Source organism: Cyanistes caeruleus, chromosome 6 (assembly GCF_971803275.1).
Source record: "Cyanistes caeruleus chromosome 6, bCyaCae1.hap1.1, whole genome shotgun sequence".
NCBI classification, from domain to species: Eukaryota; Metazoa; Chordata; class Aves; order Passeriformes; family Paridae; genus Cyanistes; species Cyanistes caeruleus.
Genome location: NC_141706.1, coordinates 29,831,962 through 29,858,901, shown reverse-complemented (window position 1 = coordinate 29,858,901; position 26,940 = coordinate 29,831,962). Strand labels below are relative to the sequence as shown.

The 26,940-nt window shown below is 46.0% G+C and overlaps 2 protein-coding genes across 22 annotated transcripts in view; one reads left to right on the top strand and one right to left on the bottom strand.

The window, feature by feature from the left end:
• Window positions 1-26,940, top strand: part of DDB2 (damage specific DNA binding protein 2) — a 50,718-nt gene that overhangs the window by 7,039 nt on the left and 16,739 nt on the right. Inside the window, exon 1 of one of the 9 annotated variants that reach the window (XM_086893619.1) lies at window positions 25,868-26,108. The exons of 3 other annotated variants lie outside the window; for them this stretch is intronic. The gene's annotated coding sequence lies outside the window, so the exon portion shown is untranslated. Of the gene's footprint in view, window positions 1-25,867; window positions 26,386-26,940 lie in introns of those variants that run through there. 5 more of the 9 variants (XM_086893625.1, XM_086893631.1, XM_086893627.1 and 2 more) reach the window with 5 other exon arrangements.
• PACSIN3 (protein kinase C and casein kinase substrate in neurons 3) lies at window positions 1,060-26,107 on the bottom strand. Of its 13 annotated transcripts, none has more exons than XM_086893636.1 (14): window positions 25,865-25,961; window positions 13,642-13,720; window positions 13,305-13,462; window positions 12,462-12,598; window positions 12,093-12,193; window positions 11,496-11,652; window positions 10,483-10,718; window positions 9,934-10,089; window positions 9,219-9,394; window positions 7,916-8,036; window positions 7,317-7,447; window positions 6,612-6,677; window positions 5,958-6,118; window positions 1,060-4,370 (listed from the first exon to the last, which is right to left on the bottom strand). In XM_086893636.1, exons 5-14 carry the CDS (start codon window positions 12,144-12,146, stop codon window positions 4,255-4,257), a joined length of 1,374 nt encoding a protein of 457 aa, XP_086749762.1. In that variant the 5' UTR covers window positions 12,147-12,193; window positions 12,462-12,598; window positions 13,305-13,462; window positions 13,642-13,720; window positions 25,865-25,961; the 3' UTR covers window positions 1,060-4,254. The 13 variants fall into 13 exon arrangements, with proteins under 13 accessions (XP_086749762.1, XP_086749764.1, XP_086749769.1 ...); XM_086893638.1 differs by having other exon boundaries at window positions 25,573-25,878; XM_086893643.1 differs by lacking the exon at window positions 6,612-6,677.

The window sequence follows — 26,940 nt, the reverse complement described above, 5'->3', positions numbered from 1 at the left end:
AAGGACCTAGGTAGCTTGATGAAGTCTCACTCCCTTGCAGCCCAGAGGTTTTCAGCTCCTTGTAGCCTGGACCTGGACATGTGTTTCAACACATGGCTGCAAGTTTTCTCTGTTACTCCTTTTTTGGTTTTGGGTTGATTTGGTGCAAGGTCCCACTGAAGACACTTTGCCTTGTATTGTGCCACCTTACTATTCATGTTTATTTTGCACAACCTTTGTTGCCAGCCTGCAGTGGGTATTTTCCATGGGTCAGGGTGGGGTTTTGGCACCAGCTTTGTCTCACATTCAGCCCCATGATCTGTCAGCAGCTGGTCTCAGTGCAGTTACTCTAGAAATGATGACCTAAAGGTCTAAGTGGAATGTTCAAGCCCATTTTGACTGCAACTTTCTTCACAAGCAGAAGGGATTTTTGCAGCCTACTGTCCCTAAGCATAATGCTTGCAGCTCCACAATGGCTCCACAAAGGCAACCAAGGCAGCTCCACTTCACTCAGAGCCTGCTCTGCAGTCAGGGGAGCCTGTGGGAGACAACAGAGCTGAGCTCCACAGCCTCACAGCTGTGGCCTTGGGCCGGACCTGCAAACACGGCAGGAGCAGAGGCGGTGCAGGACAGTTTTTAACAACACTGATGGATCTCTGTGCAGGATTGCCACATACTTGCACCTGCCCCTGTGCTTAGTGCCAAGCAAAACAGCTACAAGGACGCAGGGGAGGGGAAGTGGGATGGAAAGTAAACTGAAGCAGCAATGGCCCCAAGCTCCAGGCAGGGCTGTGGGAGTGCCAGCCAGAGCTGGAGGCTAACCACAACTCAGCTGCCATCCCACAGCACAGCTGGCCAGTGGGCTCTGTGACCCAGATTTTGCCTACAGGGCAAAACCATTACTGGGTTAGGCAAGCTCAGCTGCTACTTAGGGGAAATGGGTGTGATCCATCATAGAAAATTTTAATTTCCTCTTCCTAGAAAATTCATCAACAGGAAATCCAAGCTTTGCATGATACTTCCAAAATTCGTTTCCAGGAAGATGCCAGAACCAAATGAATTATCTGCTAACCACAGGTGTATGGGCTTTCCACAAGAAATGGCTTTATTAAAAAATAATTATTCACTGTGTTGCCCATCAGGCACAGAGATGCATTTGTATTTTATTTACAAAAACCGTGGGGGAAGAACAGGCTTCATGGGCCTTCTGGAATTCAGGCACAGCAATTAGTTTATGTGTATATGTCTCTGCTCACACACAAAACTTTTGGCATGGCATGGAGGGCAAGTTTCAGCTAGAACCTTTGTGGTTAACAAAACCTCATTTGCTTCTGTGGAAAACCAAGTATCCAGACAGAGCTATTACTTTAGTATAAAATCATTAGATGTGGGTTGTTTTTTTTTTTTTCCCCTCCTTCCCTCCAGCTGGATCTCTACTACACAGACTCTCTTTTACTAATCCAGATGGTTTTGGGTAGCCAGGACTAAGTGCCATGCCTGTTTGTGAGGTATAGTCCAGCCAAGCAATTTTTCATTCTCAGTGTGTTGTCTGCTGTCCATTACTTCAGCTTTTGGCAGGAATTTCTGATGTACAAACATTCCTTAGGAAACTTGTTCACGTAAGATGCAATATGTCACTATTTCTGGAAACCTTCAAGCAGCCCACTATAATCAGGTGGTCATGTTTTCCTAGGACAAACAAGTCTGTTCAGACTTTGTCCTGTGGAATTTCAGGTTATTTGTACTGTAATCAGAAGTTCTGTCTGCTGGACATTTCTGTCCTTTAGCATGTTCTGGCCACACCTAGCTCCATCCCTGATTACAGCCTGACTAAAACTCAGGAGTTAAAGTCAATTTTCCATGTTATCCTCTGTAGCTCCCTTCTACCATTTTTTGACCTTGAATGAAGGTCTAACATTAATGTTTGAAATATGCAGGTTAATCAGAGAAACTTCAGTATTGTTTATAGGCCATCTCAGCTCATTTTAGTGCTGTTTTAGTCTCAGTTCTGTCAGAAGCCTGACAGGCATGGCTCTCTTCACATTCCCGTGTGCTAGGATAAAGGAGCAACAAATCATTCCATTGTGGGTCAGCAAGTGGAACACTTGCAATTACTGCTCTACACTAATGATACTTTTACTTGGGACACAGAACTGAAAGCAGAGACTGGATCTTTAAATAAAGCCAAGTGCTTATATACCAACACCTCTAATTACATGGCATAAGCTTAGAGACATCTTCATATATTGAACCTAGAATACTAATTAAATTCATAGCAAAATCCAGGCATTTTTAATGCATGTTGCTTAGATATTTAATTGCCTTTTGGAAATACCTTCTCTTTTATTGAGAAATGACATAGTAGACTGAGCAAAACACTTCATCCTTATTCTTTTGGTTTGCACCCCTCTTCCCCATTCATAAAGTACAGTGCTAGGGCTATTTCAAGCAAAACTTTTCAACTGTTAGTTTCTGTGGTCTCACAAAAGCACTAAATAGCATTAGTCTCCCATCTCTTTGTCCATGGCAGACTACACTTCAAGGCATCCAGTACGCTGTAAAAACTTAATTTCTGTTGTCAGCCAGGCATTGAGATGTTTGTGATACTTTAATCTTCATAAATTAAGTGTCTGAATATGTCCATCCCCTCCTGTGTTTCAGTCTACATTTTGGCTTACTAGCCGCTGTTAACCCAATACTGTGTTTACACATTTAATCCCAATGTTCACCCATGACTTCAGACTTTCTTATGTGTAGCACCCATTTTCCAAGCAGCTCTGAAGCAGTTCACCCCAAGTGGTTGGTGGAGGCTCGACTGAGTTTTGTGAGTCTGACTTAGCCAGGTCACTCCCACTTGCTGGGCCAGAATGTCACTACAGAAGGTTACTAAAAACTCAAAATGCATTTCAGCAGCAGTTTCAAGCAGATGTACCAAGTCATTTTTAAGCAACTGCTTGTTTGCCTTTGTTTCTCCAACAACAGGAGCTTTTCCAGTTTTTTGTTCCCTCAAGCTCTTGGGCTTATCAGTCCCTACACTGGAATATGTAGAGCACTACAATCAGGATGCTAGCTCTTCCCAGCAGCCTCACAGGCTTTCAAAGGCAGAAGAACAGGTGAGATTAAGATGTCTGAGATACATCCTTCCTGCTGAATGGCACTTAACAACCGGGCATAAGTGCACTTGCAGCAATTCAGAACAAAAAGGGGAGTTACCCCTCTATAGGTATTTTGTGCCAGCCAGCCAGCAGCTTCCACAGTGTAACCCTCATCACAGTGCAGGGGTCTTTGCAAAGCAGGGAATGCACTTCTACCCCTATGTAAGTCAAGAAGACATTGGCAAGGAAAAAAAAGAGGGTGTTGGCTGTGCACTAAGTGCTCTTGAAGAGAGGTGTAGCAAAAATAATCTAGATGCATTAGAAATCCCAACATACACAAGTGAATTTAGGAATCCTAAGCAGAACAGCACTGGAACGTGCCTGTAATTTTGTTAAAACCAGCCTTCAGCATGTGTCAAAGCCTATTTTAGCTCAGGCAGCATTCAGTCAACTCCAACTTGCTGCACAACAGGTCTCTGTTCACAACTCATTAGCCTGAACAGCCACACCATGCAAGACAGAAGCTTCTTGCTCCTGTGCCTCAGCTATGCTATCATCCATTCCTGGCGTTATCCCAATAAATATGAGGGCAGTGAAAAGGGATGTTCAGGTTGAAGCTGTATCACTTCTACCATCTGCCTTACCAAGGAAGTCAACAAGCTTTCAGGCGAGGGATACTGAAATCTTATAGGAGACCTGTGAGAATCAAGGGCTTTCTGCCAGTCAGCTTGATGGAGCTAAAAAGGTGAAACTATAGTAATAGTTCTCTATTACTCTGCATATCCAAAATTCCTTGAACAGGAAGCCTGGAGGCAGGGAAGACCTCAACACCCTATGGATGCATGTGCATTGAAGTCAAGGAAGTGTGCTTTCTTTCTTTTATAAAGCTCTATGAAAACACTTACCTCCTTATCTGAGTGCAAGTCAAAAGGATCAGTTTCTTTCTGCACTCCTATGCTACTGTAGTGCTCAGAAAAGTCTTTATTCATCCTTGTTTATTTTTTAGAAAATCCCTACAGTTCTAGATGTTTAAAATGAAGCATTAGTTACATGGAATATGTGCCTTTAAAGTCCAGAAGCTGCTGGATATACTGCAAAGGTGGGCTGGGGCCAGGAATGACCCAGTGACCTCTGCAGGAGATGCTGGTATGGCTGTGAGGCACTGGCAAGGCAGCAGCAATCATGATCCAACCTTCTCAACATAATTAGCAGGATAGAGTCCAACTTGACCAGTGAGAAGTCGGCCCTTGCACCAGCCCTGCTCATCTTCCTCACTAATCTTCATTAGTTCTTCACCTAAAAGTAAGAAGTAATTAGGAGACAGCCATGAGAAAGGTAGCATGGTATTTTTACCCACCTAAGATGACTTGATAAAAAACAAGACTATTGGTTTCAATCATCACACTCTTCTCCCCTTATCAACACCCTTATGATAATGCAGTTTAATCAAAGCCAGAATCTGGCAACTGATCTTTTCAATATTTATGCTCAGTACTATCACCTCGGCCATGAAACTTAAACAGACCTTTGCTTCTTCTGCTCAGCATCAGAAATCTTTTGTGCCCTATAGTTCTGTCTGTTTTTCTCTCCCTAAGGAACATGCTTACAAGCCAGAATGATCAGACAGATCTGAGACATTTTTTTCTTAGTGGCTTCTCTGATAGGCAAGTGGGAAGGAAATACAAGAAGCTGCTAAGCTCTGGCTGTTAGGACCCAAAATGCCTGTTCCATGATGGAGTGTCTGGTTTGGCCAGTAAGGCATGAAATCAACTGATTTCTCAGACTATGACCAGGAAAGACTTTTAACACATCTACTTTGGGAAGAGGCAGAACGATCCCTTCCTCCATCAGTAGAAAGTCATACTTCTGCCAGAGAGGGAGGTGTGACTGCATCGATAGGCACATCCCACACTGGCAGAGTCTCACAAAGTCACTGCTGTTAAGCTGAAGCCTTACTGGTATGCGTTGCTCAGAGCAGATTCAAAAAGGAGATGACTACATCTAACAAGTCATTAGTAATACCCATTTCATCTGCTGAGTGGAAAGAAAGAACAAAGTCAAGTTCTAGAGCACCCATATTGCAGGGTATTTCAAAACAAAAAGTTAGTGTTAGGAAGTTTACTAGTATGGTAACACTGCAGCACAGATACTGGCCTCAAGCACAAGGCTCTGCTACTGAAGGACTTCAGTGACTTTCAGTGGGTGTGTTTTGGAGAGGTATAACATAGAGATACCATGTAAAACTCAAAACAAGCAAGATCAGAAACACTCCCAAGATCACAATGTCCACTTGAAGATTAGAGGGGGGCACATACAAACTTAAATTTAACTAAAGGAAAAAAAGGGGAAAGGTCTGTTTGCTTCAATGCTCCATCCTCTGCTGCAAGCCAGGATCTCCATTCTAAAGACACCCATTTTGAGCAATAGTTTGCACAGCTGTTTTCTGCCAGCTGACCTGTGCCTTCAGTAGTACATGTCAGTCAAGTGAGCTTCTCCCAAAACATCTATCTTCACATTATTTGAAAACACAATCCAGAACACCCATATAATTTTTATATCAATGGTGCAAAGGAGAACCGTTTAATGAAGGTTCAAGACAATTCAGAATAAATGAGATTATATTAAGAAGAGGCAGGGGTCTGCTCTCCCTGCACTTTGACCAAGGCCTAGTCTCTTTCCATGCAACCTTGCTACCTTCTGGTCTAGGAAAAAAATGGATTTCCCACTGTGCCACCCACCTCAAAGGAGCTGGCAGTGGTCAGACCAAGGGAAGAATAAATGTCAGTTTTCAAGTGCACATTTGATTCTTACAGAGTGTTTCAATCATTCAGTGAGCCCAAGTGAGGACAGTGAAAGGTTAGTAAGAGATTAGTGCTTCTGTACCTGCTTTAAAGCTCAGCTCATCAGCCTCCTGTCCTGTGTAATCATAGAGTGCTCGTACCCGTACACCTGGTACCTTTAGATCTTCCTCGTGCCCATTGGCATCCAGGCACTTCTTGGGAGTGTCCTCATCTGACCACTCTGAAATGTCTTCCTTCCCTCCGCTGAGTGTGGAAGGTGAGAGGGGAAAAGATGGTTGTTAGCAGATTGATCTTTCACCCACCTCCCCCTGAATCATGCACCACTGACTCCCCCTGAGACTGCTCTGCTATAGAGAGGGTGCAAGAGGCCCAAAAGTCAAGGCAAAGGCAAGCAGGGAAGAGAGATCTCAGGAGCTACTAGATTTTGTTGAAAGCACCCCAGCATTAGAACCCTGAGGGCCAGGAATATAACTCACTCTCACACGCACACTCTTCATGACCTCCTACTCTAGCAGACCCTCTCACACAAGGAAGGCCAGTCCTAACTGGAGAACCCAGCTGCATCCAGAGTTATTCCAGCCAAGAATAAGACAGAAAGGAAAAGCTATGTTTTGCATCCTGAAGAGATGTCTGGAATTATGTTTTCCAACTCAGGGAAAAGAGCAGAGGGGAAGAGCACCAGAGTACAGACACCTGGAACCCAAAAAGCCCTGCAAAGGCTATGTTCCATACTAACTTCACATGGGTTGGTGCCTTCAGGGTGTCATAGAAGAGGCTGTTCTGCTCCTCTTGATAGGAAAACCTGTAGATTGGCAAATAGGGCCCCTGAATCCAATTGACTGTGAAATACAATAGTGGCCTTGAAAAATCTCTGTATCCCCATTCTTCTCTGATCAGTTCACTTTGGCCAGTCTACCTTTTAAAGCAGGACAGCTACTGGAACAGTAGGATGAGTCTGTTCTGCCTCTCCCAATTCTCCAGGCTTGCTTCCTTGATAGGGAAGCAGCTATACCCAAACTTGTCAGTTACTACTCAGCACCATACCAGGGAGAAACGGCAAGAATTTGTTGCTTTCATTTAGGAAATCACACAACTCCCAACTGTTCTCACCCTGTCTGGGTGGAAGAACTGGGGAAATACATGCCAGAATCAGACAGCACTAGTCAGACTGGACTAAATCTTGTTACTAGAAGGATCTTTACCAGGAAGGCACTTTGTGAGGCAGAACATGCTAGACAAAAAACCCTAAAAACCCAACAAAACAAACCCAAAAGCAAACAGCTGCCCTAAACTGCATTTTCTACATGGTCTTTTCCAGAGTGCCACAGGTAAGGCCATGGGCAACAGACAGGAAATTAGGGAAGAGATTACTCCTATCAATCCAACTCATTCATGACTCTAGGCAGGACTGTACTTTTGTATCCCAGAATTCAGCCTTTACCTTGTCTGCAGAGGGGTCTGTGAGATAACACCATCTCGTGTAGGCAAAATGCTGGTCAGTGTGACATCGTCCGCCATCTTGCCACTCTTCTCCTTCTTGGTGATTTGCCTCTGTGTTTCAAGAGACCATTCCTGTCCAGGGAAAACCAGTAATACCATCAAGCCACCCAGGTAGAAAAGTTCTGTGCATCTTTTCTGCCCAAGAAACATAGAACAACAGAAGACCAGGTTGTATTTCAGTAGCAGCTGAACTGGTCAGCTCAATAGCCTTGCTGGTATAGCAGGCCCATTTCTGTTGAATCCCAAGGTGCAACAAGAGAGATTGTGAGAAAATACAACAGAAAGCTGTCCCAAAGCCCTGAGCACCACCTCCTGTTCTTTGACCTTGCAGCTGGATGGTTGGAGTATAGCTTGGCAGCCTGTGTGTGCCCCTTTGGGCAGCAGACAGCTTGCAACACATTTCAGAAGGGCTCAACATCCCAAGCCTGCTGAGCAAAGACATAGTCTTTCAAACACAAGACTGGTAATCTCCAGTTAATTTTAGATAAGCAGCTAATTGTTTGGAAATAGCAATAACACACTCTACAGAGCTACCCCCACCTCAAACTGAGGCCAATTCATAGCCATGCCCGGTCCGTGAGTGTTGCGCCACCACTTCAGGTCCTCCTGGTTGTCTGCAGCCATGATGACTTGGTGGAGATCCCGATACAATGCATGAAAGCTACAACCAAAACAGACAGAGCCACCAGTAATTAAATCTCTCAGCAGTTTTCCCAAAAGCCAAGTAGGAAGGAAGAGATTAACCTCATGCACAATTACATAGCATCCTCAATCCCATGTGATTAAGGATGCTAGAGCAGCACCTATTCACCCTAGGAAAACACAGCTTCCCTTACTGGAGAGTCAGCCTGGCAAACGGGACAGGCTTGTTTGATGTGGCAGTGCCTCACAAGTGGCAGTTCTCAGCACAGCTCATTAAATGAGCACTGAAATAACTCAGTGCATTCTTGCACACAGACAGAAGGTGGCTCAGATTTGTTGCCTCTACCATAAAAGGGGCACAGAAGATTTTTGGCTGCACCTATTACCCCTGCACAACCTCGCTTGGGGCAACCTGTGGGCTTACAGGCACTATTTGAGAAAAGCTCTCCTGATTAAGGGCAAAATGGGCAGAATAACCATCAGTTATCAGTAGCAACAGAGCTACACTCCTTAGCCTGGTAAGACATATAGCAACGTGGAGGAATTTCATAGGATAGAAAACATACACAGGACAGTACTGGACAGGAGTGAAAAAGGAAGGGTTCAAAGGCAGAAAATCCTTCTGGGGAACCTGGCACTGTCTACAATCACAGACCCCAGCACTGGTCATTCTGAAGAGACCAAATGCCAGTGCTAAGATACACTTGAAAGGGGAAGGAGCAAGATCTGGCTGATGCAAGCAAGCAGCTTCCAGAGACACCAGAATTGGCACCCCTCACTGTTGTAATGCAGTTAGGAAAAATGGTATGACCCAAAGAATGTACCCCCGAAAATGTAGACTTTTAAGTTCTTTCCCTTATCTTGTTCTCCCCAGGTCCCCTTATTGGTTGTGTAAATTCCCACACACCCCTCTCTCCTGCCTTGAAAAAGAGCTGTCTATAGATACCTCTTCCTTTTTCCCCTCCTGCCATCTCACCCCGAAGGATCTCAAGGAATAAAACTGCAACTGCCGTCTCAGCAAAGGGAAAGAGCCTTGTTTTTAGGGCCTCATCTGGCAAGCTAAAACTACCTCCCCAGCCTCCCTGCCCGCTGCGGGGTGGACAGTGGTAACAGAGGGGCTGGGGACAAGGTTGTAATAGCACCTCACCAGAGCCTAAGCACTCCAGGCTGGCAGAATTCCCCTCTGCATCAGGGACAGTACCTTTCACTGGTGGAGAGATTGAGATGCTGGTGCAGATTCAGAAGCATCTCCTTAAAGAAGCACAATCGCTTGCGCTCTGCTTCCTGACAGCCCTCAAACACTTGCTCCATGTCCTCCATGTAGCGGGGATTGTAGCGGTTCAATTCTTCCAACATCTTCTCATACTGATCCTTGCACTGTAGCAGGAGCACAGCAATGGTGAGATGTGTTGCCCTGATGGCAGTAGCAACGCTCCCTACTCTGGCTTGGGACTGACAAGCTTTTTTCCCCCCTGCATTGCTAAATGAACACACCAAAGAAATAAGAAGAAATGTCACAGCTGATGCCCAGCTCATTGCACTCCTAGTATTCTTGCAGGTTTTCTGTTCTTCCTTGCTACTCTCCTCCATAGAGGGCCTTCCACACTTTCTCTCTTGTGGACAGATCAATCAGCTATTTTTGGTACCCAAGTCTTCAGCTCTACAGGTTCCACCCCTGGACCAAATCCCCTACACTTTTTTCCTTTCTTATTTTAAATTTATTTATAAATTAGGATCTTGCCTAACTCCAAAGACCAAGACCTTAGTTACTGAAGTCTCAGTCTAGCTCACTAAGACCTCAGATGATGGGATTTCACATCTTACAAGGCTTCAGCCAAGTCATTTCACTGAGGGACATTACCACCAATGCTTCTTCCTTGAAAGGAGTATCCTTGTGACCCCCCCCACCCACACACCTTCTCAGCCTCCTGAGTGCACTTCTCTACGCGCTCCTGCAACTTGCGCATCTGCTCCTGTGAGACGGATGAGTCTGCCTTGGCATGGTTCTCCCTTGTATGGGCCGTTTTCTCCTCCTTCCGGGCAGCATGATAGTTTTTCTTAGAAGTCTCCACCTGTAGAAAAAGGGAGGCAAAAAAAGCCATGATCCTGCCCACATTGATCTTCCAATACTCAGAGGAGACATGTTAACTTTTGGTAGAGTCTGCAGCAACCTAACAAGAATGCAAATTTGGCATTTAGTAAACAATGGTCCACTGGGAAGAGGTACCTTCAAATGATCTCTTTTTCAGTGTTCACCTGCTGTGCAGGAATACAGAACCTGTTACCAAATGGGAACCTTTTCCCATATGGGAAAGAACTTATAAAACCAAAAGAACAAGAGACCCTCGAGACATCCCTCCCTCTCTCTACTCTGGCTAACTTAGTTTGTTTGCCCAGTGGCTCTTGAAATCAGGCAGCCAGCTCAACTACTCTTATTTCTATTTTCCCATTCACATTTCACTTACATCTTTCATCTTCTTCACCCAGGGTTTCTGGGCCTTGCGGAACCCGTCCTCTGCATCCTTTGTTTCCTTGAAGCCTCCAATCATCTGCTTGTGGTAGGCCTCCTTCTGCCAGGCCTTGATCTTATCCGAATCTTCACCAGCCAGGTGGTTCCGTACAGCCAAGTGAATTTCACTCAGTTTGTCTGCAGCTGTCAGGAAGGCATGCCAGGCTTTTTCCAGAGTACCATACTGCGGACCTGCAGGAACAAGCACCAGAAGGGCTCTTATACCTACTGCCCACAGAAGGGAATGCAGATTCTTTTCCTCCTACATACATCTATCAGTATGGAGTCACTTTCCTAAGTCTGCCCCACCAAACAAGTCAGCACTGACTGGTCTCCACAGTCCCACCAGGCAGCATCTAGACTGGCTCTTAGAGCTGGATGAGACCGGCATTTCTTTGGGCAGCCTCAGCTGTCGCAGATGGAGCCTGCTAGGAGAAGGGTTCTGTAGAAAATTTTCTTCCCAAATCTGGCCTGAGCTTCAGAACAGACAGCAACATTAGTTCATGACTGAGGCTAGGCTGCTGCTCCACAGACCAGTAGGTCCTTTGGGACATCTGTCCCATTGATTTCTGTTACTCTGTGAAACACTATCAGTTTGAGCACACTGCCACTAAATCACACCATTAGTAGTTATTCTCAGACCGGAGGAGAATACAGCTAAGCCATCCTTAAAAGCAGGGTATCTCCAGCTTGACTTAAGACATGGACTGCCCAAGGACTTGCCAAACTAAGCACACAGATTTACTTTTTTTGATAACCAAGCACATGACAAGAGAACACCTCTCCAAGTGAATCAGAGGACTGACTACAAAAACAGGCAAACACACAAAAAAGACATCCAAGAAAGTCACCCCCTTCCTGGGGAAGGGAAGCCTGTCCCTCAAGGAAACTGTCACCTCAATAAAGGAACACTCAAAGAGGGGAGTGCAATGATTGCTTCCTGTTCCCAGCCTAATATGCCAGCTTTACCTCTCTCCACATTGGTCCTCCACTTACGGGACCACTCTGTCAGCTGCTGGGCATAGTTCTTCTCTATCTTGGCTCGCTCCTGGAAGCAGGAGATAAGGTCATTGCAGAGCCGGTACCCATCATCCACACGTTTCACTGTCCGCTTGTAGTTTCCAGCCTGAAAGTTCACACAACATTATTGTTTATACCATACTGACTGTCACATTCCGTCAATACAGACAACAGCAGGTCCATCATTGCATAGGGAGGACACACAGGCCCTTCTGAAACCAGCATCTGGACCCAGACCCTCCTTTGGCAGCCTCAGGCAGACACTGCACTGGAGGAAGAAGCTGAGATGCTCTGCTTGCTTCTCCCACTGCTCAGATCAGTGTTCAGCTGAACAAGGAACTCTCATTCCACAGTATCTGTGGAAGAAAGAGACACTACTCCCTGCAGTAACACACAGCATGGTACTGAACCTTCCCATAGCTCCTCCCTTCCACTCCCCAAGGGCAACATGTCACCCACAGACCTGGAATTCAACCACCTAATTCCACCAGTGGGTGGTAAGATGACACTCCTAACCTCCCTCACACTCCAATTATCCTTCCTTACCTCCCAGAAACTGCCCCCAGGAGCCTCCCCGCCAGCATCATCTTCTGATGACATCACCCTCTTTTTCTTGCAGCAGAGAATGTTTGCAGATTTCAGTTAACCTGAGAAGAGAGAAAAGCGACTTCAAACATAGTGCTGGCTGAGCCTTTGGAGAGAGCATAGTTCTCAATGACTCTTGGAGCTGGAGGAGCCCAACTTGCTGCCCTGCAGTCAGGTACTGTCATCAGTGCCCCTCCAGCTGCACATGGCAAGGTCCAGCAGAGATGCCCAGGGCTGAACTGGCCTCCTCCCTCCCTGCAGACAAGAGGCCTCCCTGGCAGGCCTGTAACACATTGGGAAAGGAAGTTGTAGAAGACAATCTTGCCAAACCTTGGCTGTGCAGATATCAGAGATGCTCATGAATCCAACACTCTTCAGCAGCACCAAATACTTCTGCAGAGATTCCTTTCTTAACCAAGGTCCTCAAGAGGGTAACAGAAACTGAGGTAGCTAAAGCTATTTAAAATCTGCCGTGAAAGATTTTAAATAAGTCTTGTGTCAATGGAGATGACTCCAGCTTCCCAGTATGACTCAGGATTACAGGATTACAACAACTGACTGGGGAAAACAAGGCTGAGCAGTCAGCAGGCAGGCATGTCTTGAATGGGGAGGAGCCCTATAAGCTGCCCACCAGCTGAGCTGGGCTTGAGCAGAAGTACAGAAACATGCTGGGGCATACCCAGCCAAAGGGCAGTGCAGCACACATGCCTGTTACCCAGCAGCACTGCATCCCTAGAAACATCCCTGCACAGCTGTGCTTTTCACTACACTCACTGCATTAGGCTCAAAATCTAGGCTGGAAGATAAAAGGTTCATCTCATTCTTTGCTGTCTCAGAACTTTTGCCCATTCCCCTGTTGCTAGCCTGCACTGCCAGTTTGTTCCTGTTGTGGTATAACACTATGAATTCCTTGGGGAGAGGTTCAGGGTTGTTCTTGTGCAAGAATGAGAGAAGGAGTAACAGGACTCAAGCCCAGTCACTTGCTGACAAACCCAGTTCTTTCCAGACAAGCCCAGGTTAATGCAGCATGCATGGCCTTTGCTGTCACTTCTCCTCTTGCACATTCCTAGTTATAAAAAGCTTCTCTCACACCCCAGAGAGGTATCTGCTCATTGTGCCAGCCCACAGAGTACACAGCAGAGATGAAGATCAGGTCAAGAGTCCATCTCCCACCTCATGCTAATCCTTCTTGGTGGCATGAGCCGCACAGTGAAGCGATTTCCAACATTTGGCTATGTTTTCCCAGTGTCATCCCACGAAGTGTGTCAGAAGTATATTAATGCTGTTCCTCTGGCCTTCTTCAGAAGGCTGGAAATGCTGAATTCCAGGCACTGAAGCAAGTTGTTAAATGGGATATGACATTCAGGTACATGAACCTTGAAAAATTAATTCCTCCACCATGCTACCAGCTGTCCCTGTCCTCCTTCCCCACCGTTTGTCATCTGTCTGCAAAGCCATCTTACAGCCTCCAGGGCATGCAACTCTACTCCTGGCCCCAGTAACTACATACCTGAAAGGTGAAAGATGCCGCAGGGGAGCAGTGGGAAGCCAGCAAGTGTGTCTCAAGCTCTTCAGACTCTGAAAAAGGACTGAAAGAGACAGAGATAGACACAGTCAGACACTCCTTTGCAGGGATGATGCCTGTTCTGATGCACTGCAGTCCTAGGGGTGTCCCTTTTCTACCAGCTACATAGGAGGGGCACCCTCGATATAGCAGCTGCAGCCACTGTGCCTCCAGAGATGCCATGTTCCAGCACGTAGGAGAGATGCCAAATCCTTGTGTCACAAGATCTAGCCCCAGAGAGAGCTAAAATAGAAACACTGGGGTGGCTGACAGCACTGTGCAGGAAAGGTAGCATCACAACAGCTGAGCACTGGGAACAGCTTGGGCCAGAAAGGCCTAAAATAAGCACGCACCCCCGGCACCCCACATGAGGCCTGGTCCCCCCTCTCTGGACAGTGTCCAGTTTAGCAAACCCTACCACCTCCATGCCCTGCATATACTTTGACACACAGCTGCCTTTGGGAGAAAGAGGGAAAGAGACATACATACCTTTTCCAGTCTTTTTTAACTAAAGACAAAGAAGATTTATACACAAGTCAAAGAACTTCATAATTCTACATAAAGAAAAAAAGAAAAAGCCACCAAAACTTACCAGAATGCATATTCTGGTCTACAGTCCCTTTAGTAGCAGAGCACCTGACACAGCACTGGTAGGATGTGGCCCTCTAGAGCAGGAGAGTTTTTTTATCCCTTGCTTCTGTAAGCTGTTCCCATCACATTCTCAGAAATACTTTACTTTGCTATATGGTACAGGTAACTGTCACCAGATTTGCACCGAGCAAACAGAAGTAAAAGGTCTACAAAGGCTAAGAGAAGCAAGGGCAGAATAAGGCATTTTTGTTTATCTCACACTTACATCCCTAGGGATTTACCTCAATGTAAAAAGTTCATTCGTTAAAAAAAAACCCAAAAAACCTCAACTATAGACCAGCAAAAAAATCTCAGTCACCAATAAGCACTCAGCTGAGACTGGAAAGTTTGGGCAGCTGAGAGTAGAAACTGCAAAACCTGGAAGTGGGATTTTTAGCTAGATGATAAGACCATTTTGAGAAGAAATGAAAGAAGGAAGGGAAAGTTAAGGAAGGAAAGAATAGCAGACTGGGTGATTGTAAATTAAAGACTTTTGGTGAGGAAGGGGCGGGCAAGAGGTTGAAGGGGAAGAGTTGTGACTCTGAGTAGTCCAGGTCACTGGATAAAAGCTCACCAAAAACCCTGTAAGTCTTCCAAGTAGTCCCCAGTAAATCCAGACTAAACATTTCAGAAATTGCTATGATTAAAAAAGAACCTCAATGAAGTTATGTAAAAGTGTATCTAAAACCCATCCTTTCTTTCTCCTGATGAAGACATAGATCAATTATATATGACACATGAATACTGTATCACTTTTTCCACTCTACTCCCCCATCCCCACTTTATCAGGAAGCAATGAATCACAAACATGCCTTCCATCTCTGGTTTCCAATTCAGGCTGACTGCATGGTACTAGAATTTGGGGGGGTAAATGTGGAAAGCTGTTGTATGGCGGTATATGCTTGTTCATTTGAGGGACAGCCAGGCTAAACAAACATCCCAAACCTGAATCCATTCTTTCTGCGGTTTCCATGTTGGAATTGGAGTCACATCTTCTTGCTTTCTCATGAGTTACCAAGTCAACCAGATTTACTATCCTTAATAGGCTCTGAAATATAATAGTAGCTGTGCTGGATCAGACTAAGGTTTATCGTGGCCTCATAGCCTTTCTAGACAGCAGCCAAAAGGAGATACCTTCCCTTGCTTTGACAACAGAACGAGCATACATGATGCCTCCCTGCATGCTCTCCAAGCCTCTAACCACTTGCTGACAGGAACTTCCCTGAGCTGGATATGCCACCTATGAATGAGCACTCAACAGATTTCTCTTCCATTCATTTCTTCAACCTGCTTTTGAGCTCATATGATTTTTCAGCATCTGTAATATCAGGTGGCAAAATATGCCACAGCCTAAGGCTTTACTGTAGTCATCAGCACAGAAGCTGAGGGAAAAATACAATGAAGTGGTATAATATTTCTACAGATTAATCTCCATGACCTGAGTAGCAGTCAGTTGAGTATGTATTTCCACAGCAGTTGTAGAGCCTTTATAAAAATCCAGAAAAATCCAGTTTGGCAAAAGCAAAAAGGTCAAAGAACAAGAAGGACCCTTTCCTGCTGGGCTTTTTCTGGACTTTACATACTTCATGAGCCCATGTCAGTCAGCAGATCAAAATGGATCTGCATGCAGACATAGGGAAGGTACTTAGTACTGCACAGAGGAGCTGAAAAGAACAGCTGCTGCTGTCATCCTGAGTGAGCCCTAGAAGAGCAAGTAGATAGTCCACCCCTTCATGCCTGTCTATTCCTGAAATACCACGTGGTGTGAACCAATAAGGGTTTGAGAGCAGGGAAAACCCGAGTTTCATGGGAAAGGTAAATGTATGTGCCAAAGATGACAAAGATGACAGTGATACCTCATGGAAAGCCAGATTTAGCAAAGCCACCAAATGATTCAGGAGTGCTGGCAGAGCCTGTATAGTATGAGCAACATACTGGAGTTATATTGGCCGACTAGAGTTTTATGGTGGCTAGTACGACATACAAGACTCTTCCTGATGTCACTGCCACCTCTGCTAAGAGGAGGCTATCTAGAAAATTCATATTTGCAGGGCAAAGGAATGTTTATTCCTACCTTCCCACTTTATCATCTCTCATAGTTAAGAGCTACTTAAGACTTCACTGCAACTCCTACAAGATGAGGTCTCTGAAGAAGAGGGAGAGACCACATTGCTATTCATTTCACACCTCCAGAGGATTACAGATAAAGGCATCACAGACACCACTACAATCAGCAACATCAAGCAAACTGAACCATGCAAATAACAGCTACGACTATTTCCACTTGCTGTGTTAGGAAAGATACCTCCCTTCTTCCCCCACATACCTGCTCTCATTTAGGAGCCAACATAATTATTAGGCCACGCCTGCTATCAACTCCCTATTAAGTTATCAAAAAATGCTTCTTGTTCTTTAGTTGCAGAAAGGTGGAATAGCTCACGACTGTCTCACTGCTACTGAGCTCCACTCAGGAAAATACCAGAAGGCTCATTGTGATAGAACTGTTCCTACCTTTAAGCCACTCTCACTCATGATCCAGTAAGGGACACATCTCAGACCACAGATCCCTGCCCTCAGACAAAAATGTCAGGCTAAAACCTTCCCCTTCAAAAACATGTGAAACCCTTTATGCCTTGTAGAGTGTACCTTGTTGCTTCACGCTTTCACAGCATCTGTGCAACAGGGTCCTGATCCACAAAGAAAACTTCTAGATCCAAAAGTAATAATAGCTCTTCTCCATTGAAAGCTTTCCCTCAGGCAGGTAAACCACAGAAATTCTCTTCCATCTACACCACATTCCAATACTTCCAGCCTCCAAATGCCCAAGGCACCACACTTCTATGCATTGCTTGACTGCCTCCTGAGAATCCTTGTGAGCAAATGTTTTCCTAAGATCCCCAAGATCAAGCCTCTCAACTCTTCTCAAGGGCTTAAAGGGCTGCAGCCCTGCCTGAATTCATCCACAGAAACAAAGCTTGCATATTGCACCAGACAAGGCCTTCTGCCCAACTCCTCTTCCCTTTCCCAACTACAACAGCAAATGCTGGATGCAAACATACGTAGGAACAAATTTTGTTGCGTTTATCTAGTGAATGAGGCTTTGGTGGAGACACATTTTTATTACGGATCAATTCCTATATAGGAGCTAAAGCCAAGCTAAGCAAAAGTTTTACTCAGTAATAGATTGCTACTAATTCCCACCTCAAGACAACTACCACCACAAAGCAGAAATTTGATACTTTCTGCAACCAATTTGTTTGATTCCCTGGCTATATTTTTGTACAGCACACAGTGGTCAACATATTTTTTCCCTCCAAAACCACTGGCACTCTGGTTTACATGTCAAATAAACGTTTCAAACTGAACAATCCAAATACACAAAAAGATGGCAGCCTCCCCTTATAGAATGACAAGCATGAAATCCCTTTTAAGTTGAACTTGAAATCCCTTTTTCCTTTTAACCTGTCAGAATGAAACTAGAGAGCTGAAGCCAGGAGGTTCTAGCAGTGCAACAAACTCAATTGCTGTTGGTACAGCAGAGCTAGGAAGGTCCCCAACAGAGAGAACAAAATGGGGCATGGGACAGGATGTCCTTTCCAGACTCACCATTTCTAGAATTGCACATCCAGTAGGTCTGAACCAGTAACTGGGATGATGCCCAGTAATGTGCTCTCCACTGCCATTATACAGGAGGTCTGGTATTTACAGGCATACTCTCCTTTCTGAAGAGGGGACAGTTCTTGTCTACTGCTAGAAAGGATGCCAAGTAACATGAAGATCCTCCAAAACTTCCCTTAGAGGTATTTATCTTATTGCAGTGTCACGCCCTCAGCAGTCACCTGACTGGGAAAGGGACTAAGCCAGTGTTTCCCAGCCTCTCCCTAAGGACTGAAGCCTGCCAGAGCTGTCTAATACAGTTTCAAGCCAGATTTCAGCTCATCTCTCCAGCCAGGGAAAGGTCAGAGAGACACCAGGCAGAACAGTAACTACACACAGAGGTCACTTTAGCTCTGTGCAAGCCTGTAACAGAAGCCCATCTCCCAGCCCATAAGGATCTAGAGATCATGTGACTGTCCACTAGCAAAATTTTTCCATGATTATACCAAAGTACTAAAACACAGGCAAGATCCTGTTCCACTTGAAGGGCTGACCCCCTCAGTCCAGACCACAGCTTCTTTAGCTTAGTCTTCATATTCAGACCAAGCTAATATACTGGTGACAGACATTCCCCATGTGCCACCCCAAGGTGTTTTCATAGTATTCATGCAGAACTCAATTCTTTCTACATTTATTAGCTATTCCCTGTCAGCAGCCAAGGCTACAGGACAGGCTGCTACTAATACATTGCTGGTGATTAAGGGGTTAAGATTCCTGGCTGACATAGCTTTACCAGGAAAAAATTGTTTCACCAAGAAAAGGAAAAAAAAAAATTGATTTCATTTCCAATGTGATGTAGAGGATCTTTAATATTACAGGAACATAGATCTATTTTGGTTAACATGACAGTATGAGACAATGCTAATGAAGTAATGTAGTGGGATATCAAGGTACATGCTACAGTTTTCCCCCAGTTGTTCTTTGTATTAAAATAAATATATTATTATCTCAAATACAGAGATGAAGGAGAGAAGAAGCTGGGACTGAACCATTGTGTACCATATTCAAACAGGGCAATAGGCTATGTTCATTTTTATTCCAAATGGTTGCTGGAATAATTTAAACATGTATTTGTGTCTGTGTGTTTAGCAGCAGCAGCAGCCAGTTAGTAAGAAGCCATACACACATAAAAATTACCAGGAACAGCACTACCCTAGCTGCTTTCTTAGACCTGTGAACAGCATCATTCCTATTCCACTCATTAGTCACAGCATGCCCACTTTCCACCTCTCACACTCTCTGTCTTACCACTCTCTCAGGGCAAGGTTTTAACCCAGGCAGATATTGAGAACCTGTAATCCCTACTGTTCCACTTCCTGGCCTCTTCATTTGTTTGCTTCTTGTATGCTGGATATTTCCCAGGGTACTTCCCACCCTGCTGCATCAGTCTCTGCAAGCAAACACCGAGCTTGCCAGCAAATATATGCACCTTCCTGTTCATCAGATGGGACCCCAAACAACTGAAAGTTCTTTCTTCCTAAATCACTAATAAACAGGTGCTTAAAGCTCTAGTGCAAGTTAGTACATTCCTCTTCAGCAGTCTCAATCCACACTGAATGCAAACATTTTCCAGGATTTAATCTACATTTTACGTGGTAATGTTTTTTCTTACACTTATTGACTGGTAAGATCAATAGTCCATCCTATAATACAGTTGCCTGGAACTTGGTAAGTTATTGTAGGAGCAGGTTGGAGCAGTCTACCCTCTCCAACTAGGCTTGGAGTAAGAAGTTTGATTTGTTTGGATCTTTACGTGAACAACACTGCTCCAAACAGAATAAAATGCCCTGGACTCATCTAATCCTGAGTAAGGAAGGCAGAAATAATGGGAAGTGGTGATCAGGGATGTTTCCTGTGGCTGTGGGTGGGAAGTGGTAAGGCAGCAAACTCCAGTAAGCTCCTGCCACTGGATTATTCTCCTGTGATTGAATCACCTTGCAATGCCAAGAGCAGGGAACAAGTTTACATGAATCCACTAGGAAGTCCTAAGGAAGCAGACTGTAGTCAATGCAATCAAACAACCTTTGTGGGAAACACAAGCCAGTTAGCTCCATTCTAACACTGAGATTCTGGTGGTTTCTTGCTTCACTAGACTGCACAGCAGTCAGAAGTGTCCAGCCTTCTCTGCTCCCTTCTCCCACTTGGAAGCCACAGTGAGTTTTTAACTCATCCACAGTTCTGCAACTTCTGGGTTTCCTTTACCAATAGTTGTCTTTTCCACTGGCTGCTTTTTGAGGAAGGGGAATGGGAGATAAGAGTTGGCAAGAAATTTGTCCTTCAGACCAAGTGTGTGGCAATCTTATGGCAAATTATTTCAAAGTACTGCATTTCTTTATCTATGGCTGCATCAAATAGATTTCTGGTTTTACATGGTAAAATCTGATTTACTAAAACTGCTTATTATGTGAATACTTTCCTTCCAAATATTCATATAATGGAGACAAAAACATGAAAGATCATCTTCAAGGCATTTTTGAAGTTCATCCAGTTCCCTGCAGAGTTTTGAGTCCCAAACAGTCTGTAGAAGGGAGTACAACCAACTCCTTGAACTGAGAGCTGAATAAGGTAAGATTGAGTGCTAGGGCATCTCTTATGGTAAAGAAGAATGAGGTTAAAGCATCACACCCATTACTTCTGTTCCAGGTGTGACCAGTTTCTCCACTTGACAGCAAGGCTCTTTTTTCACATTTTGTTAACAGAGCTACGTTTATTCTGCAGGAAAATCTAAAGAGCATAAAAACAACTGCAACTTAAGGCAGATTTCAACACCATATGAAATGGAAGGACTGTAGAGTAGCTGTTACACAGAGTCACTTTGCATAGTCTTTTATGGAACCAAACATGTGAAAAGAAAGCATCATTTGCTCTGTGGACTGGAGAGAACTTGTATTCCGTTCATAACATCTCCTGGTTCAAGGAATATTTGGCAGATCAGCCACTTTGGAGGTATTCCACTTCTAAACACATTCATACACCTTTCCAACAGATTTCCCAGAGATACACACAGGTAACAAGGTTGAAGTAGGAAAGTCATTAGGAACTGGCATGCACTATGGAAACTCATACTTCATTGAATCATAGAATGGTTTAGGTTGGAAGGGAACAGAAAGATCATTTAGTTCCATGTCTATGGGCTTGGATGCCACACACTAGACCAGGTTGTTCAAAACTCCATCCAACCTGGCCCTGAACACTACCAGGGATGGGGCATCCACAACTTCTCTGGGCAACCTGTTCTAGCAACCCTCTGAGTAAAGAATTTCTTCATAACATCTAAATCTCTCCTCTAGTTTAAAAGCATTCCCCTTTGTCTGATCACCATCTGCCCATGCAAAAAGTTGCTCTCCCTCTTTTTTATAAGTTCCTTTTAAGTACTGAAAGGCTGAAATTCTTCTACTGAAAGGCCATGAATACTTCACACATTCCTCTTGAAGTTCATTGCCCTGCATGTCATGGAGCAACTTTTATCTACTTTCATAGTATCTGCACAGAATCCGCTCCTTAGTATCAGTAGTGCCTCTTAAAATAAATTTTTGGATCTCAGGCTGAAAAACAGGACTATTAACACTTAATATTCCAAATGTTATTCAAAATATTTCAGGAGAACACAGGGCAAATGGGGCAATCAGCCCAAAGTGCACACGTGACAGGATAGATTTTCATGTTCAGCATCACTGGAATGTCATTTACTTTCTCAGTCCACTGCCCAAAGGAATGATTTCAGTTTCTGGTCCTCAGGATTCCACCTGACATGTGAGGAAGGAACACTGGAAGGCTTTTAAAAAAAAAAACAGAAGCACAGCAAAGCAATCCGGTGGGCTTTACTTCCCTGCAATGCTTCCTGAAGCAGCTCAAAACCCTAGCTGTTTGCCTGCATTGGAGTAGAAGCTGCTGGAGTCAACAGCAAGCTTTCACATGGGTTACCACAGCTCACCCATCCTCGTACAAGGCAGAGCTGACTGAAAACATCAATAAGCAGAAATAAATACCTGTAATCATTCAAGAAGTGAAATATATTACCTCTTCTCCCAATCCTCTATGGAAGCTTCTTGCCCTTGTCAGAAAAGGTAGCAAGGCCAGTTCAGAGCTCTGCACTGCAGTACCGCAGCTGGTGCAGCTCAGCACCCTCAGGAGTGGGAGAGGTTTGGCCTGGCAGCAGGGGTACTGTAGTGAGGGATGGCAGGAAGTTACTACCAACAGAAAATCACCTGTAGGTGACTGAAGGGACTGACTACATCCCTGAGAGCCCAGAAGGCAAGTATCGTATCTTCCTGCAAACAGGAGAGACATAGCTTGGTCAAGCTCCCAGTAGGGACAGGACTGAGGAGGATGAAGACTTGCTAGCACTGTTACTTTTGGATTGCCTGCAGCAATTCTAACTCCTCTAGCCTGGAAAAACTTAGTTGCAATAAATAGAATCCTACCACAGTCACCTATTAAGAGAGCATAAAATCCCCCACAAACCTAATGCCTCTGGATCCAGGCCCCCGGTACCATGGAGATCTCTCACATGCCTTTTCAACAAACGACAGTGCCCACTGACAATCACTAGATTTAACACACAAATTCCAACTATTGCAAGTCTGAAAGACTCATTCCCATCGTCCTGTTCACAGCAAGGAGAAACCAGTGAAGGCTCAATGTGATTAGGATGCCAGTCACATTTACTGCCTTATAGAAGTGCCCAGCTTCAGCCCACATTTCAGCATGAAGGAACTTGAGATTAATGTACCAGTCACTGAAACAAAGCTGGATGATTACAGCAGAGGATGCACCAGGTTTTTTGCACCGACATTTTCCTTTGTGCTGCTGGAAAAACTTGTGCCCAGTCAGAGTGCATTTTGATGTTAAATTACAGGGATCACCATGCTGCAAGGCATGGCAAAAAGCTACCACTTGAACAGCTTCTTAACCGCTCCAAGGATGTCAAGTTCTTTTGCAATTTGTCAAAGAGCAAAATCCTAAATTCTTCGTGAAAATTTCCACATACAATAGTCACTGTTTTCTAACCCATCCACTAAAGTCTTGGACTAAAATATTAAGGCTTTTTTTAATCTATCTGTCACAGTTGCCTCTCACAGAGTACCCTCTACACCCATCGCACTGAATAACTAGTGATAAAACAGCTTGCCTGATCACAAAGTCTGTTTTAAAAAGATAAGAGCTCCTTAAAGGGCTTAAACAGCTCTCCTATTGTTTAGACATTTCCCCATGAACTCTCAAGAGCAGCCCAAATTCACAGATCACTGATCAGCTGATGGCAAACATAGAGGCAGTTTATTAATGCTCTCTGATCAAGAGTATAGCTTTTTCCACTCAGGCTACAAGCAGACACTTTTAGCTTTTGAGGTCCCCAGTTCAATCCCTGGATGTCAGCCATGACATAGACCAAATGGTTCAAACAACTGAATAATCTCCAGCCCTTAAGATGGCCAGAATAAAGAATATTCAGTGTTTGCCATGCTTGCTGATATCATGAGTTCTGACAGAAGCTCACATCACCCCAATGTGGTAATGAAGGCATTCTTACAGCTTTGCATTTCCTAAATAGTCCCATTATTGTATTACTGATCTTGTACATACATACATATATATATATAAAAGCATGTATGTATGTAAATATATATTAATTTTCTGATATATATTTTTCTTTTTGTTGGAAATTCATGATCATCTGGGGAAAGCCCAGAAGGTTCAGGCTAGGTCCTGTACAATCCACAAAAACCTAAAACAACTGAAAGCAGTCATTATCCTGTGAAGAAATTAATTTGGGTCCATAAAATTTTCAGGATTTTATGACTTGGTTACACACAGGGTCTGCCAGTGAGCTGCAGCATTTTGGCACAGTCCAGTCACACACAAGCCTATTCACTTGTTGACATTTGATAATAGAGTTCCAGGCGGGCAATTGTTCTCAGCCCTGTACACAGGTGACACACTGAAGTTACTGCTTTATACAGCCTGAGAAGGAGACAGTCTTCACTTGAACAAGTGCAGGCAAGCCAGAGAAGCTCAAACACACAGGTCAGAAGAAAAAAATAAAAAAAGCCATTAAAGCAATACAATAGACCAGGCATAGAATAGGGAAGGCTGCAGGCAGCTGATTGAGCTCACACATTCATTCTGTTCCAAGCTGCAACTCAAAGGACAATCTAGTAAATATTTTGGGGAACTTCTAGATAAATACCATTAACTACACAAAACACTATCAAAGCAGACTCCATCTCACACAAAGCAGATTGTGGACTTCAAGGAAAGGTGAATCTTTGCATGAAAGAATGTGCCCAGTTATGCAACTCATAGGGAGAAGCTCCACTTTGACTCCACCCAGAGACCAGCTCACACCTGGAGCAAGGAGTATCTGGACCCTGTCATTTTAGCCCACACACTGCAGTTGTGCATTCTGCTCTCATTCCTTCCCAAGAATGACTTGAGTCACCCACTGTAAGGCTTAGTGACTTCTTACTGACACTTCGATTCCAGGGTGGAGTGGGAGGCTCTGCTTGGGTTCTGTACTGCAATCAATTACCATCCTATCAGAAATTCCTGTGTGTGAATTAGACCGGCAGTTGATTTGAAGGGAAGTTCATTTCCAGTTTCAGGAAGTAGGGAGCACCAGTTTTACAAGGAAGGTCAGAGAGTGAACAAAAAGGCCAGAATATTTCCTAGGGCCAGGAACAAGGGTCTGGCAGTGGTCAGTTAACATCCCCCGCCCCACCAAGCCCTGAGCCTTCTTGCATGCCTGAAGAACTGAAGCAAGCAAAGAACAACACATAGTTGGCACAGAAAGTGGTGGAACAGGTTAATGCGTTTGGGCCACGCTAGCTTCACTTATCGATAGCTTTGCAGAGATCATGGAACCCTCCCCTCCCGTGCCCAGTGACAAATCAGACTGTCTTCTCAAGCACTGGATATTCAGGCCCACTAATACCCTCCCTTGTTTATCAGCTTTCTCCTGCCCTAGGCTGGAGAGGGCACGGTAACCCCAGCAGCCTGCCAGGGGCCCGATGACACGGCCGCAGACAGCACCCCTGGTGCATGCCCCTCGCCCTCCCCTCCCTGCTGTCGGCAGCCAGAAGAGAGGAAGCGGACGAACAAGGACAGAACTGTCCCATCTGCCGAACTTCTCCATCCAGCTGCCCGGATTCCGTCTCACAGACCGGCAATACGGACGCCCGAGACAACAGACTGCAGTCCCGCGAGCATGGGCCCCGGTGCGGCCCCTTTCCCCAGGGGGTCCTGGAGCCGCTTTATCCCCACTCTCCACGGCGCTGCGAGCGCCCGCGGCTCCGGTTTCAGAGTGGGAAGCGGCTCTGCGCGGATCCAGCACAAAGAGGCCCCTGTCCCCGCGGCAGAGCGGAGGCGCGGGCTCCAGAGGGAGGGAGAGGGAGCTTCGGCAGCCCCCAGTGACGGGGCGGCGGCAGCAGCGGGCCGGCCCCGAGAGGCCGGCGGCGGGGCACCCACCGAAGCTTAGAGACGCAAAGAGAGCGAAGCTCCGGCGAGAGCTTCTCCAGCCCCTCACGAACAACCCGCCGGGACCGCAGCCCCGCTGCCCTTCCCAGCCCCGCGCGCCGCCGCTCCCGCACCTACCGGGGGTCTCCGCTGCGCCTCCAGACGAACCGCGCCGAGCCGCCTCCCAGTCCCCTCCTGCCCACAGCCAGCGCCCAGCCGGGTACCGCCTCCCCCACCCGCCCCCTTTCCATGAGGAAAGTTTTCCCTCACAATTGCCAGCGCGTCCCGAGACACTCTGCCCGCCGCGGGAAGGCGGCGCCGGGACCAGGATGGGTTCTGCTGCCAGGACCCCCAGCACCCCACGGAGCACAGATCCGAAAGGCGCCGTGCCCGGGGTAGCGAAGCCCGCAGCGGTGACCCCACCGCTTACCTCACAGGCGGCGCGGCGGGACGGTCGGCGGGCAGCGGCCACCTGGGGGAGGCGCGGGTTGAGCCCTCCCCCTATTTCAGCCTCGGGACTAGAGGGTCCCACCCCGCCTCCAGCAGCTCCCGTGGGGCGGGCCCGGGCTCGGGGTGTTCCGATGGTAGCAGCGGGGCAGCTTCGGCACGGCTCCCGCCTCCCCGCCCCCGCCGCCCGGCCCTTGATCCTATTAACGGGAGCGGGCTCTGCCCAGGCAGGTGGGGTCGGAGGAGGGTACCGGGAGGGCAGCTCCGGCTCTCGTCGTCGTTCCCCTCCACCTCCACACCGGGGTGGGCCTGGAGCCGCGGAGTGAGGAGGGGACTGAGGAAAGTCTGCCTGGCCGGGATCCCCCTCGTGGCGGGGGCGGGAGGGAGGCAGCCCTGGGAGGAGCTGCCCGCTCGACCCAGCCCTGAATTTCGGCTCCTGTCCGTGAGTTCGTTCATCTGTGTGCTGTACCGGCCAGCTGACCTGCAGGGTCGGGAGCCGCCCAGGTGTGTTGGAGCAGGAGGCTCCCCAAGGCCGGCTCCCACCCAAGTGAAGTGCTGTGGTCTCCCTAGTAAAAGTGGCATGGGTCACTCTCCCTGGGCTTAGAGGGTGGCATCACCTCAGTTCGCCTTGGCAGCATTCTTTCAGCCCGATCCTGCTAACTGTTTTCAATCACTCTTCTAATCCTCTGAAAACCTCTATCTGAATAATTCGGACTTCATCTTTAAGTCCTCAGAGCCTTTCAGATGACACCGTCTGTTTTCTAAATGCCAGGGAGTTTGCCTGCCAGCGTTTCTTTTTGTAACGCCAGGCCCCAAGTGCAATTTCCCCCGGGGCAGCGTTTGTACAAGGAACACTAGGAGATCTTGCTGGCCTGCCTCCTCTTGACTTCTTCCCAGTGACTTGGGACACAATTCCAAGAACCAGCTGTGGGTTTGCAGTGATGTTTATTCAATTGGTGGAAAAAGGAAAGACTGAGAGCCTTGCAGAAGGAAGAGAGGAAAGATCATGCCATAAATCTTCCACTTCTCTAGAGCAGTACTTGGGTGTTTTGCCTTTCT

Bases quoted from the DNA above. Each gene is read 5' to 3' on its own strand.
- PACSIN3 (XM_086893633.1), bottom strand. From the start codon at position 12,146: ATGTCATCAGAAGATGATGCTGGCGGGGAGGCTCCTGGGGGCAGTTTC. The intron at 10,090-10,482 runs GTAAGTGAAATG...CTTTTTCTACAG, and splicing joins GGGTGAAGAAGATGAAAGAT to GTGGAGACTTCTAAGAAAAA. The intron at 8,037-9,218 runs GTACTGTCCCTG...TTTTGGTTGTAG, and splicing joins AATCTCTCCACCAGTGAAAG to CTTTCATGCATTGTATCGGG.